Below are 13,898 nucleotides of genomic sequence, written 5' to 3'. Positions count from 1 at the left end.
AAAGGCATAGGAAAGTCTTTCAGAGGCATGAAGGCCAGGTTGAGAAACTTAAATTGGAGATGGGTGGCTAGGGAAAAGAAAGAATCTGTATTTTAAAGGACACTGTAAGAGAATCACCACAGTAGGGAGACACTATGAGTAAGACCTGATTGACCACCCTAATCCAAGTCTGCTTGTATTATCCAACAAGCCACTGGCTCAATCCACATGCCTTGTATCCAGAAGGTGCTCAAAGGAAAAATAAGACAAAGCAGGCATTTTATTCTGTCAAAATCACAAACACTGCATTTCTTGATTTGAGATAATCTGTCACATACTGCAGAAGACATGAATTAGTGATATTTTTTTTAAAAGAGAGAAAAAAGGAGGCAAATAAATAACCAGCAAAAGTGGAAGTGTAAACCGTACCTTTCCCCTGCTCTGTCACTCCCAGTGGCGGGGGTGGGGAAGAAGAAAGTAGATGGTGCAGGATTTGTGGCAGCTGGGTTAGCAGACGGAGTGTTCATCCACGAGACCATTGATGGGCGGCCTTGACCAGGACTAAGAGGAAATATTTTCAAGGCAGAATTAATAAGGTGAATAAAATGTCTTTTCATACCAAAATGTTTGAAACTACTAGATTAACTAGTTAGATCCTCAAATCCAAACCCAATAATAATGTTGAGCTTATTTAGCACACATGGCCACCATATGATTCTGCCTTTCGTCCTTGAAAGTATTTCTCCTACATGCCCTACATCCTAAGCTAAGACGAATTACCTGAGATGTATGACATAACCAATACAAAGACAAAATTCCACATTCCTTATCTAATAAAGACAGATACAATGAAACTGCATACAGCAGGCTATTATTTGAGCTGCCACTTTGCCTTTACAAGTTTTGATGTATCTATTTAAAAATCTCCTCAGTGCTGTATGACTGGGAAGATTTCAAAAGAGGCTGCAGCTATTACAGGACTGGGATCACGACGCTGGCTCTGGATTGAGATCTCATTCGCGTAACTGTGGCTGCCCTCACGAACACACCGCTCAAATACGCATCAAATTAATGGCTGAACAGATAGTTACCATAAGAGAAGAAGAAATAGCAGCCAAAGTTAAAAACTTTTTTAAGTTATTGAAAAAGATACAAAGTCCTCCTCGATGGAAAGGATGTTCCTAATTTTACACCTGAAACAACGTTCCAGCACTGGAAGGCTTCCTTTCACTGCATGGGCAAAACAACAAATAGTCCAAATATCTAATGTCAACATACCTTTCGAACAAAGAGCTGGACTTAAGCAGCTTGTAAGCAGAAACAGAATTAAAATCATTCACACACAGCTTTCACCCAGGAATCATCACTCAGAACTACAGACTACACGATACAGCCTTGATCAGTTTGACTTATTCAGAGATTAACCTCTTAGATAGCATAAATGTGCAAAGTACCACAAAAATCTAGGAATCCAGCCAAGACGGTATTTGTGGAGGTGTAAATACACACCTAATCAAGGTGGATTGGCCAAAAGCAAAAAAGAGACCAACAATCACCCCAGTTATAATTCTAAACTAATAAAAGAAAGCAGGAAACCTAACTTGTGTCGCTGATTTTAATCTTCTTGTGCACTGGGATGTTTAATTTCTAGAATAAAAGATTGCTATTCTTGGTTTGTATAACATGGTTTACAACCAAATTCAAATTTTACAAACTGATTTTCCTAGCCAATATTTCTCAAAGTCATTCTAGCAATTACATTGTTAGGCAGACATTTATTTTTTTTATTAATTTTTTAAATTAACACATTATGGTGAATGGCACATTCCTGATTTAACAAGACAATAGTTTTTCCTTTGGATCTGTGTCAGGCAGCATTTGGATGAAAACTGGAATTCACAGTATATGAAAACAGTATTCTGCAGTTAATTCCACTAATAAAAATAAAACTTAAATGTGCTGGAGTCATAACCAGAAGAGTTTATCAAAACATGCTCTGCTGTTAAAACACTCAGATTTACCAAATAAAGGAAGGAATCATATGTAGTAAGCTGAATGAAAAGTTGGATTATGCTGACTAGGAACATATTTCATGCTTGACTTTGGGAAGAGGACATCTAGTCTGCTTCACCACTTCTGAATCTTCCACTACACAATTATTTGCATGTTCCAATAATTACATACCTTTGAAGACCAGCACCTACATAGTTTTGAGGTTAACTTTTTACTTGAACTTGTCCCTCTTCCTCTCATTTTTATCTAACAATTTAAAAATTTTCCTCAGGCAAAACAAAACAAAAAAAAAATCAACTACAAGTGACATCATTCAGAGAAGAAAAACATAAAGGGAACACCAGTTTTTGTATTATTATTATTTCTAAATACTGAGGATTAAAAAAATTGCTCAATGGTACTGTAAAGTTTATAATGTTTGCTAGAAAGTAGATTATTTCTCCCTCATTCTGCACATAATGCATACTGTGCAGAGTTCATTTTAACTCAATAAAATAGAAGGTGAACCTAAGTCAAAAGTTTGCCAAAAGTGGATTAAAAAAGTATCCTGCTTGCACGGACTAAACTATTATAGTTAAAACAATCCTGATATTTAAAGAAAAATAATTTTCCTTGTGCTTTTATTTATTCAATTCAAATCAATTAAAATGTTAAAATTAGTGTCAGGCTCATTTCTGAAACCCATAAAACTACAGAAAACAGAAAAAAAATATTCCAAGTATATTACCAGAAGAGTATTAAAATGTCTCTCACTCGAACTAATCACAATTCAAGAATATTCTACCAAGTGCTCTTGCAGAGTACATACCTCAGATGTATGGTGTTTGGTTTTCCAGAAGTGAATAATAAAATCTTGCATTTATTAAATATTTCACTGAAACATGCATCATATTAACCTATGCAACTTACTTGATCAGCTCTAGAACAACACATACTGCCCGCGTGTAAGACGCAGCATTAATGATTTCAAAACGCTACTCAGAACAGTTTATGAAAGACACCCTCCGATCCAGGAAAGCAGCAGTCATTTATAAGTATACATGAAATAAATACCAGATGGTTTCTCTTTGAGACTTGGAGAGGAATGACAATGAAAAAAAAAAGAGAGGAAAGGTGTGCAAATAAAAAGGAAGAGAGGATGAAATAGAATGTTTGGATCCACGTTATGGCATGTTTATTTCCCAAGTTACACAGACTCAACAAGAAGGGTAATCTATTAAGACTACACTGTCCTTTACCAGGCAGCATTATATAAAAGCACGTAAAAGCTGGCAGGTTTTCTACAAATTCTGAGCAACTCCAAGAGTTCTGTGGAAACACGCTCCAGCAGTGCAGGTATGTGGAGCATTGGGCTGTTCCCTCCCCTGCTTTTGATGAATTGCCTTAATCCATGTCAGCTGTAGCAAAAGCACAGCAGCAGGCTCCTGGACCCACCTGTCATCTCCTGCTCCTGGGTACCCAGCACAAGATCATGCTCTACAATCCAGCAGGGAAAAAACCCCACTTTTCAATAGCAATACTTTTGTCATGGCAAGAAGAAGAAAAAAAGAAAAAATTAATAGTTTTAAATATTAAACACATTCCAGAACTTTTAAAAAAATTGTATTTACTGTACTTCGCTATCTGAGTAACCACTTAATTTTATTATTAAAACAGAAGGTTTTACTCAATGGGAAAAATCAGTTCCAATGTGTACTCTGTAAGCAACAAACTGCCGGATTTTTTTTTCTTGAAAAGATTCTTATGATAGCAAAATTACCTTGCTATAAAGCTTTGCGTGCCTTGTTTATCAAGATGATGATATATTAGAAAGTACTGCATATCTTATCATATAGCATCTGAACTTTCAGACGGTATGTTGAAGAAATCGTTGCTCCTAAGGGCTAAAATGAAGGCAATACATTTCCTGGGGGTGTGGGAGGGTGGGGGAAAGCCTGACATAACTACATTTCTGAGAAAAAATGCTGTTGTCTGGTATGGTGAATGTTGGGAGAAGGGGAAAATGACCGTACTGAAAATAAGCTAGAGATTTTGTACTGATATTCAGAAACAAACTCTTGAAAACAGGATTTTATTGGCTGTTTATCTGGCTGGTTCCTAAGGTAACACAGCTAAAGTGCCACCTCTTATCTTGCGAGCGAGGAAGAAACTCAGTGAAAAGAATCTACACTGCAACTCTTGAGAAAAAAAAAGGGTTGTTTCATAAAAGGATTTGGCAGCCCCGTGGCTGTTGTATCTCAGTGTCTGGCTGACATAAACTCAATCAAAGTGTTCTGAAAAGGTTTTATTATGAGATGACACAGAATATCAAAAGATGTCGGCTATTTCTGATTTGATATGCAATCCAATATTCTTCACCACCTGGCAATGACCTTCCTGCATGTTAAAACCCCTATGCCTTGGTGAGGCTAGGATGCAGAAAAACACATGGACAAAATTCTAGGAATTGTCACATCCTCAGCAAAGCTGGAGACAAAACAGAAATACAGAATTTCCTCATCTGTGTCCCCTCTGAAAAGAAACTCCACCTCTGAAATTTAAAGTATGTAAAATGAACACAACATTAAACTTGTTTTGTTAAACTTTTTGTTTTGTTAAACTTGGATTGTGAAGTCTCAGTGAAACAACTAACACATTAGGTAAATGACCCCTCACACCAGCCTGGTATATCTGAAGTTAACATCTACAGGAGCTGTCCTAAGTTAAAGCATTTTTAAAAGATAATTTAGACAAAGCCAAAATTAAGTATGTACATCTATAGGCTTACAGTGTACTGCTGTTCCTTCTGGAAAAAAAAAAAAATGGGGGGAGGGCTGTGTTGCCTGGAATCATGCAAAGAGAAGGAAAAAAGAAAGAAGAAAAAAAAAAAAGAGAAGAAAGTTTTGCTCATCCCAGTGGTTGAATCCCCATCTCTCCCTGCTCTGAGCACACCCAGTGGTGCTGCTGGCAAGCCCAGCTGCCCAGCCCACTGGAAGCCAAGGAGATGGCAAACGAACCACACATCTAAGTTATATTAAGCCTGTTTCAAAGGAGCTGCAAAATGAGGGATATTGCTCTACTTGCATAACAAATGGATACAAAAAGAAATGCCTGCTCTGCTAAACCCGCTCTCAAACTGCTGAGTCACTGAAGAGGTGGCAGCTGAAACAAAAACAAACTACAAAATAAGCAGAATGGGCGAAAAGAACTGCTACATACCTGTACTGTGCCTTCTGCAGCTGTTAAAGCATCTTCTTTTATTAAAATAAGATGATGACATTAGACATTATAAAAAGTTTTCAAGACACTGAAACTGAAGTCACTCATCATTTAGGTAAAACTGCAAATTCGCCACTGCCAGAAAGTACAAAAAGAAACTATTCCAATTTTAAGGAGACTATAGCTGCAATCTACTGATGCAGATATAACAAGACTGATGGGAATTAATTCAGCAGTCAAACAAAATTAATAACTATCTCCAAGGCTTCTGGTATGTGTAGAACACCACTATTTCTGCCCTCCCTTGCCATCTCATGGCTCTTTTAACATCAGTCTGCTCACCGGTAATTTGAACAGCCTGAGATTTCATGAAGAATTATAAGCTTCCTCCCAAACTGGTCACAAAGACCCTGAAAACACTCAGGATGTGGCACAGTACAGCTCTCATCACAATTTTGAAAGCCTCTGTGGATATTAAAAAGCCCAAAACGATGCCACTAGTGTAGCACATATACACCATTGAGCTGGGTAACAGAATATTTTAGTGTCAGGACAACCAATAAAGAAGAGCTGTAAAAGAAATGAAAACAAGACTGGGTTATTTCCTGTGCCATAGGTTCCTTACATACTCCTGAAAAGCCATTTACATTGGCACAAATGTAACTGCTTTAGTGAGCATGCACCCCCATTCACATACACACTCAGTGAAGGGGTTTGACGGACAGGATGCTTTACACCCCCTCCAGCTGCAAAATCCCAAAGGCTTAGAGAGCAAGAGAAGGAGGAAAGGTAAACAGATACTCATCATCTTGAGGAAGGCTACCCTACCTCCTGCACCATGACTCTATCCAGAACAACCATTAGAAGTTACCAAGTTCCAGCCCCCTATGAAATCCAGAGACCCTGCAGTCTCAGATCCCAAAAATGAACTCTCTGGCTGAGGAATATGACATCAGTTTTCATTATATGAATGAAGAAGAGATTATGCAGTTCACATAGGGGACTTCCAACCAAAAAGCAAGAGTGACCCAATTCTGAAAACCCAGCACTGTGAGGGGGGTAAGTCTGTAAGCTCTGCAGATTATCTCTGGCATAGGGCATTGTCCTTAAGCAGAAAAGATCCCATGACAATAATGGGCCAGTTACAGTAACAAATCTTTCCATATCAGGAAAATATCATCAGAAAGATTAATTACAACAAATGCCGACTCCAGGGAACACCAAGTGTTCAACTTTTTTGGTTCATTCCAAGGTGAAATGAAAACACACCTAAGGCAGTCCATGGTGTTTTGGTACATGACTTGTATGTAACCCACCTTTCAAAAAAGTCAGTTGTCTCAATAAGGGAAACCGACAGTAATCCATCGGGGGTGAGCTGCCATTATAGCCAGCAGCCAGGGAACAGCTGAAGAAGAAAGACTTCATCTCAATAAACAGCTCTGGCTCACTGGGAAGTCAGTGAAGAGCCTGATGAACACCACTGTTCTGACTGCTGAAGGTCAAGATGAGTGAAACTAGTCCTTACTCCATAGTTCTGAAATTACTGCAGGTAGCCTGAGAATGTGAATTAAAACAAGCCAATATTCCCAAGACCAGTATTAGTCGTGATCTCCCTTCCCTCTAAGATAATAAGAAGCAGCTGCCTTATGAACCCTTCTGCAAGGATTAGAAGATTAGAGGCTCTACAGCTGCAGCAAAGGACCTCTTGTCAAAGCAGCACCTCCGAAAAAAAAAGAAGTTAGTGATATGAGCACACAGACACATAAGAGACCAGAGACAGGAGCAAGTAAGTCCAATATCAAAAGGTAACACCTCCGTCAGAAGAGTCACAGGAGGTGCAGAAATTAAGAGAGGGAAGTACAGCATGCACAAGCCTTGCACAGATTCAGAGGATCAAAATACATTGGGAACCGAGTGTACGCAGGCCATACATCCCAAACAGAATACGTAATATTTTCTGTGAAGATATTTTGTTGCAGGACCTAGAGCTTCAGACAAGTTCAAATATTAGGTCCTATACTTTAAGGCACAATATGCTTCTACTTCTTGAAGTAGAGACATCAGTTACTACAATTACCCTTTTTTTTTGGCATAGATTAATTACAAATGTTAAAATGCCCAAACTACACTCAAAAGTAATAATTTATAACACATAATAAAACAGAATTGGGAAAAATGTGTTTTAATAGTACTTAATGATATAAAACAGGCTGAAGATTGAAAACAATTTTGCTATAAGTAACCGAAGCTATGTAGTAAATTCTACAATCAAACTACAACAGCCACAAAAAGGTCCCCTCACCATTTTTAATTGCATTGTATCACTTCATGTCTGATATTGCATGTGTTGCACTATCACCTACTTCACTACATGAGGACACTAATGAAAAGATAGTTGTTTAGCTGTCACTGTGTCTATATATTGTTTGCATGTGTAAAGCCATAATATAATAGGGTGAAAGTCAAACCATGTATCACTGCCTTTCAACTGCATGTAAAAGAGATCGGCTATTGTTCCATAGTTCAATCACACCTTATGAGGTATCTATAACCCCTTCTAATACAGATCTCCAAAACCAAGGCCATAACTATTATTAAAAACAGCTTGGAGAGTAGCTTAGAAAAGCTAGTCCACTTCTTAGTATCTGAAATCCTGAACATATTTTGAATTATTAAAATTCAAGATTTGTACAGCATAGGAATAAAATCCTGAATGATTAAGGTGCGTATTTTTCAGTGCCAGTCGGGAAGGCAGAAAGTAACGTCAGGGTCACATCCTCCAGCAAAGAGCTATCAAGCCTCTTGCAAAAAGGATGTGCAGATTTATTTACTTTTTGGAGAAATTAAATAGGAAAACCAGAAGCTACATAGCAGAGAGAAATTAAGCCAGAGGATTAATCTCACTGCATTACGTGCTTCACACTAACATTCTGTGTATACTCTTGATGTGCTGCTATAAGGTATTTCACAGAAAAATTGCCATAACTCTGTGGCTCAACTAATGAGCTGCATAAAGGGAACTAACTAAGCTGGTTTACAATCTTCACCCAAGTGTTAGAAACAAACACCAGCACATCCAACCACATGCACTAAGTGGAGAGCTAAGAAAGTAGCAACATCAATACCTCAAGCAAAAATTGCAGAACAATTTGCAACACTGCTATAAAGCTCGCACTTCATTAAGTGCATCCTTACACAAAAGTTCAGGCTTCCTCCACTTGTAAAGCAGACACAGCACTAAATATTCACGCAAGGAATGTACAGTCTCCTATATGCTGCAAACTCATACTATAGCTTACTGAGCACTCACTTTCCTTCACAGGCAAATCCTAAATTATGCCCAACCTTTTATTCTTCTTAAGCTCTCTCCTCTCCTACTGCTTGTTTTTTTTTTTTCTCCCTCGTGAAATTTGGGAATAAATTAAATTTCCCCCTTACTATTTTTACCATGGGCTACTGGCCACAACATGTATTTTTTGCCTTCCTCTTCCCCTCATTCTTGGTTTAATGCCACAATTTTGTATGTCAGCTCATTTTATTCCCCATATTTCCAGCACAGTATTATTCTTCACTCATCCTTCCCCCTTTCCACTCTGTGTCTTCCCCTCATCGATTAGGAGATTCCTGGTGCTTCTGGTGACACTGTTATAAGAATACTTTTCCTTACCAACACTGCCAACTGACTGCCTCTTGCCACAGAATCTGCAAGGAGCAGCAACCTGCAGCAGCTTCCAGAACATTAGAAACAGCAAAAGTATTACTAGGAAAGAAAAGGAGAGGAAGAAAACGCAAATTCCTTCAACATGAGAGATTAGCACTAACCCTTCCTCACATTAACTAGGGTTTGAAGCAGTTCTGAGGAAAGAGGAAAGGGTGGGTTGTAGGGTCTAAACTTCTCGGATAATTTGTAATTTTAGGGTAGACAACAGTTTGAGGGAAACTGATGGCTATGCATAAAAGAGGGCTGGAATTTGCTTGGTTAGGATTGGGGTTTTTTGTTTAAATCCAGGTCAGAATAATATTATGGACAATTCACAAAATATATCTATTCTGTATGGAGGGAATAAAATGTCAAAATACATGACATATTTGTTAAACCCAAAGCAGAATATGGCAAATATCATTGTATTTGTACATTTTACTTTACAAATTTTTATATTGGCAAATTCATGAAAGAGGGAATATTGCCTATTTTCCAGTGTCTCAAATAGCAGAAGACACAGATCAGAAAAAGTTGCTACAGAATGCCTATATGGATAATCTCATTTCATCTGCAGGACACTGCTTGCCTTCAGAACACCAGTGATGGTGGCAATCTGAATTAGAAGATACGCACAAGGAACTGGCTGCATCTAACATGGAAACTTTTTTTTCCCCCAGAACCAACTGTGGCTTTAAGGGAAATAATGAGCATTTTGAGAGCGTACTGCTGGTGAAACTACACGAACATCAGTCCCAAAACAGTCTGAAACATGCTCTCCTTACAGAAATAGTAACCACCTGGAGCTCTGTTGGAGCAAAGGGGACTTCGATAGTAGTTCCAGAGGAATCTGAGGAAGACAGATGGCTGTACAATGTCAATTCTGTAGCTTGTGTGTACAGACACTTAGAGAAAGCACAGGGGAAAAAGAAAGAATGCAAATGCTTTGGTTAATATTAAACTGAGATTGCCACTGCTGCTCTGCCTTAAAGGGGAAAAGATGCCCATACCAGTGGAGAGCACTACAAGGGAGGAATATACCCTATCCAGTTTACTACCATAATTATCAGTTCATGTCTGAGATTAGGCCATGCTAAGCTTCCTTGGATAGAAGGCATTTTCAAACAACACACATTTATGACATGAGGCTCCATCAAGAAGGAAAGGTAATTTGCCAATCCTGGGCTATTTGGAGTTTGAATCTTGTGTCTACATAAACTAGTCTGTAATTTTGTGACTGACAGGGGAATAAAACTCTCTGTGTTCTACCATAGAGTGTATGTAAAAATAAAATGTGCTTATTTTTAGTATTTGGCTCTTGATGGAAGTGTGAAGCTAAAAATATCTTCAGGAGAAAGGTTGAACAAAGTTTAGAGTGCAAGATAACCTTAGAACAGCAAACTTGGGTCTCCACTGAAAGCCACCCTTGCCGTGGGCAGTAAGAGCCAACCATCATCCAACTCTCTACACCACGCTACAGCAGCAGATGACAACACAGGGCATATGTCTGAGCCACACTGAGCTTTCAAAGAAAATCTAGCATCAGGCAGACGCACGCTTATAGACATGAGAACCAACAGCTTAGCGGGGCTTCAAAATGGCACATATGTGAAACATCACCTTCCAGTTACACCGTATGCATAGTACATCTTTAAACACTGACATGACAAATGAGCAGTCAGGGCTTTGTGAGACATTTCAAATCGGTTGCATAGCCCTTGCTCTTTTGGCTTGTTTCACCACTCTGGCCATGCAGATCCCTCCTAGTGCCAGCCAGGAGGTGAGGGTGTGTTTGCCTGCATTTGGTGCTCCTCTCACCATACTTGAAGCTGTAGTTCCTTTTGTTTTCAAAGGTGGGACAAGGAAAGGGCATACATCACAAAAAACTCTGCCAGGAAACATCATGGTGAGAACAGCTATTATTCAGGAAAAATCAAGCTCTTCGTTTCTTAAAAACAAATACCACAAAAAGTATTCTTGCTATCCATCACCTATTATTGCTTAAAGCAAACTACTGATATAAACCAGCCTTGGAATATCTGACATATCTTGACCCACAATGCAACAAATGCAACATCCCTCCCCCAGGAAACAATGCAAGCAACTCTTCTACCACAAAGAAGTCACCATCACCTTGTTGACTACATAACTCCACAGTGATTGATCTCTCACAAGTAACACCCTTCTGTTATAAACATCAGCAGAAACTTGAGAAACCAGTTCCTCTTGTATTTCCATCTCCTCTCAGCTCAGTATGGTATTTATTGTGAAGACCTGCAATACTATTTTAGAGAGTATACCGAGAATTTAAGAATTGGTTTTGTTCCAATTTGGCACAAAACATTCTGAAATCCTGCACAAATAGAAAGGACTGTTCTCCACCTAATTCTAGGATAGTCCAATTTATCAGAATAGACTACGACCAAAGCGGAGTTCATCAGCTAATGCTATATTTCCTTGAGCTGGGAGAGCTACCACAGCTACACAATGCCACGTCAACCACCACCCTTCCCTGCCCACAGGACCCCATGATGCACGACGACTGACAAAGGCCACCAAGTACATTCTCCATTGCTGACATCTGCCTCTGCCATTAATACAGCAGGGCTGTTTGGGGCTTTGTTCTTTTTTGTTAAGGCAAGGCCCTCTGAGTCATCAGAACTAGAAGCCAATTTGGGGGCAGAAAGTAGAGGAAAGAAAGAATGTACCATTCCCAGGCTACTCTCTGTCACTGTCCAGGCTTGTTACAGAGGTAGCTCTCAAGTAAACTCAGACAGGTGAGTGGAAGAAACTGTTTTTGACAAATTATCTAGACGCACATACCATTCACTTTTTTTTTTTCCTTTTCAAACTGTTTAAGTGCTCGTTCCAACTGAGCACGAAACCTCAAGACATCAAGCAAAGCTTCCAAAACAGCAGTACTGTATAATTTTCCATTAAAATTAACAAATGCCAAAATGCAATGTTCCTCCAAACACCTGAAGTTCCTGAACCCTCTGGATAAAACCAACACTTCTTTCTTCTATTCTCTAACGTGACATTATCAATGTTCTGCTAACCATATGCTCCTTAATTAGCTATGCTTGCTTTCATAGACATTCCAGTTTTATACCATCTACAGCATGTTTTTCACACATGCGCTTCTTTGTGTCAAATGCAACTTATTGTTAATCCTACCTACTACTAGTGGACAGTACAAGAAGATAAGGAAATAATAACTTTACTGTAGAAATTACATTTATGTAAAATACCTATAAATCTGGAATTATTTCAATACATATGAGAAAATATTGTAGTAGCTAATAAGTACTCTAATCAGCAGTTAATTGTGCATGCATATAGAAATATAAACCCATCATATGGCTATCTACATATTCTCATGTGCAACATACACCTACACATATATTTTAGACACGTGCTTCATTAACAGAACAGGCTACTCTGAATGCCATTATGGAAAATATTTGTAACAAATCTTTTCTCCAGACCTGCTCCTTCATCTTCTTGGCACTGAAGGCTGGAAAACTTTGTCTTGATATGTTAAAGTTTGCATGAATAGCAAACCAGAGAATTCAATTCAAGTTCAACTTCTCATTTAAAAAGCAAGGTATGCTCAGTTTTTTTTGTGTATCAAAGCTGAGTATGTATTACAGAGAGAGGACAAACATTGTAATGTCAATTTTTCTTAAGCTGAAGTGACGCTCAATAACCGAGCATACAAAGTCAGGCTGCACTTTCACTGGAAAATGGACATTTAATTTGTTAACAAAAAGAGATTAGTAACGATAATGTTCTTAGACAACAGCATCTGAGCACACACTCATTACAGTGTATTTATCCAAACCCAAAATTTGGCCCTAAATCTTAATGGCCCTGCATCTGAGTGTATCTAACACTGTCTTGAAATAAAACTAGGGTAATACATCATAAAGAGAATAACTTACATATTCAATGCCTAAATAAAAACATTTAAAATTGTATAACGGGTTACAGTAAAATGTACTAGGCTTCTGTAGAAAAAGAACATTTATTTCCTACAAACTCAGCCACATTTAAGCAGCCTCTAAGCTCTGCCCCAACACGTAAACATATACCTTTTTGTAGCAGAAGAAAACCCAAACCCAAGTATATTTAATGTCTAAAAATCACTCACCACCACCCTGAAAAGGGAAATGTGTTTCATGTGCACAATTTTACTAGTAGGAAAAAAAATATTTATTCACTATTCAGGTTACTTACAGATTTGTTGCCCAGCCTGCAAGATCCCCGCTGTCCATAATAAGGTGATTTCCGTCCAGGAGCCCGGGGGGGCTGCTAGAGAAGGTGGGTGTCGGAGACTGGGAAGAAAGAGAATCCATACTCCCAGTTGGGGTGTCTTCTCTGGGAGAACTGTGACTGTCAGCTGAAAAAGAGAGCACAAGTCAGAAGGATACTAAAAGAATCTTCTCATTAGCTGAAGAAGCTGCTTTGGTAACAATGTCCCAAAATACATACAAGAAGCAACCTTACTGTTCTGTCTTCATGGGATATTTCGGAAGACAAGCAATCCCCCAGCACTTCCCAAAAGGTACCTTTGCACAATTTCCCCCATCATTATCAGCAAGCTATCTTCTCAACACAATGTATTTCCAGTCCCCTTTTTAACAGGTGTTTTATGTGAATGAAATGCGAGATTCTGGAGGGTTATTTTCCGACAAATGCATCACTTCAGATAACAAAATAGTTTAGGCTACACACATTTGTGCGTCCCTAAAAATAATTTAATACACATGTGATTTCTCAAGTACCATAAGCATGATCCTACCAAACATGAAACAACGAAATTTAGAAAGGGCAAAATAAAGAGGAGATCTCTAACAAACATGCAATACCCAAGAACGGTACTATTATTACTCCTTTTTAACAGTGTTACTTTTAAGAGAACACGTATTCTGGTCTACTATTTGTTTTCATAGGCTACTCTTAGAATATAACTCCAGAAGCAACACATTCGGAAATTATTGCATAA

At 38.5% G+C, this 13,898-nt stretch overlaps 1 protein-coding gene across 3 annotated transcripts in view; it reads right to left on the bottom strand.

Annotated features, from left to right (window-relative positions):
• Window positions 1–13,898, bottom strand: part of ARHGAP10 (Rho GTPase activating protein 10) — a 150,623-nt gene that overhangs the window by 17,361 nt on the left and 119,364 nt on the right. For all 3 annotated transcript variants that reach the window (XM_082050451.1, XM_082050452.1, XM_082050453.1), the window contains 2 exons: window positions 13,130–13,292; window positions 409–540 (listed from right to left, as the gene is read on the bottom strand). In XM_082050451.1, the coding sequence (XP_081906577.1) occupies window positions 409–540; window positions 13,130–13,292 (295 nt within the window). The remainder of the gene's footprint in view (window positions 1–408; window positions 541–13,129; window positions 13,293–13,898) is intronic.

The sequence above is a fragment of the Streptopelia decaocto genome, assembly GCF_964273445.1.
Source record: "Streptopelia decaocto genome assembly, chromosome: 4".
In the NCBI taxonomy this organism is placed as follows: Eukaryota; Metazoa; Chordata; class Aves; order Columbiformes; family Columbidae; genus Streptopelia; species Streptopelia decaocto.
Note: the sequence above shows the minus strand (reverse complement) of the source record. Positions and strands in the feature narration are given on the sequence as shown.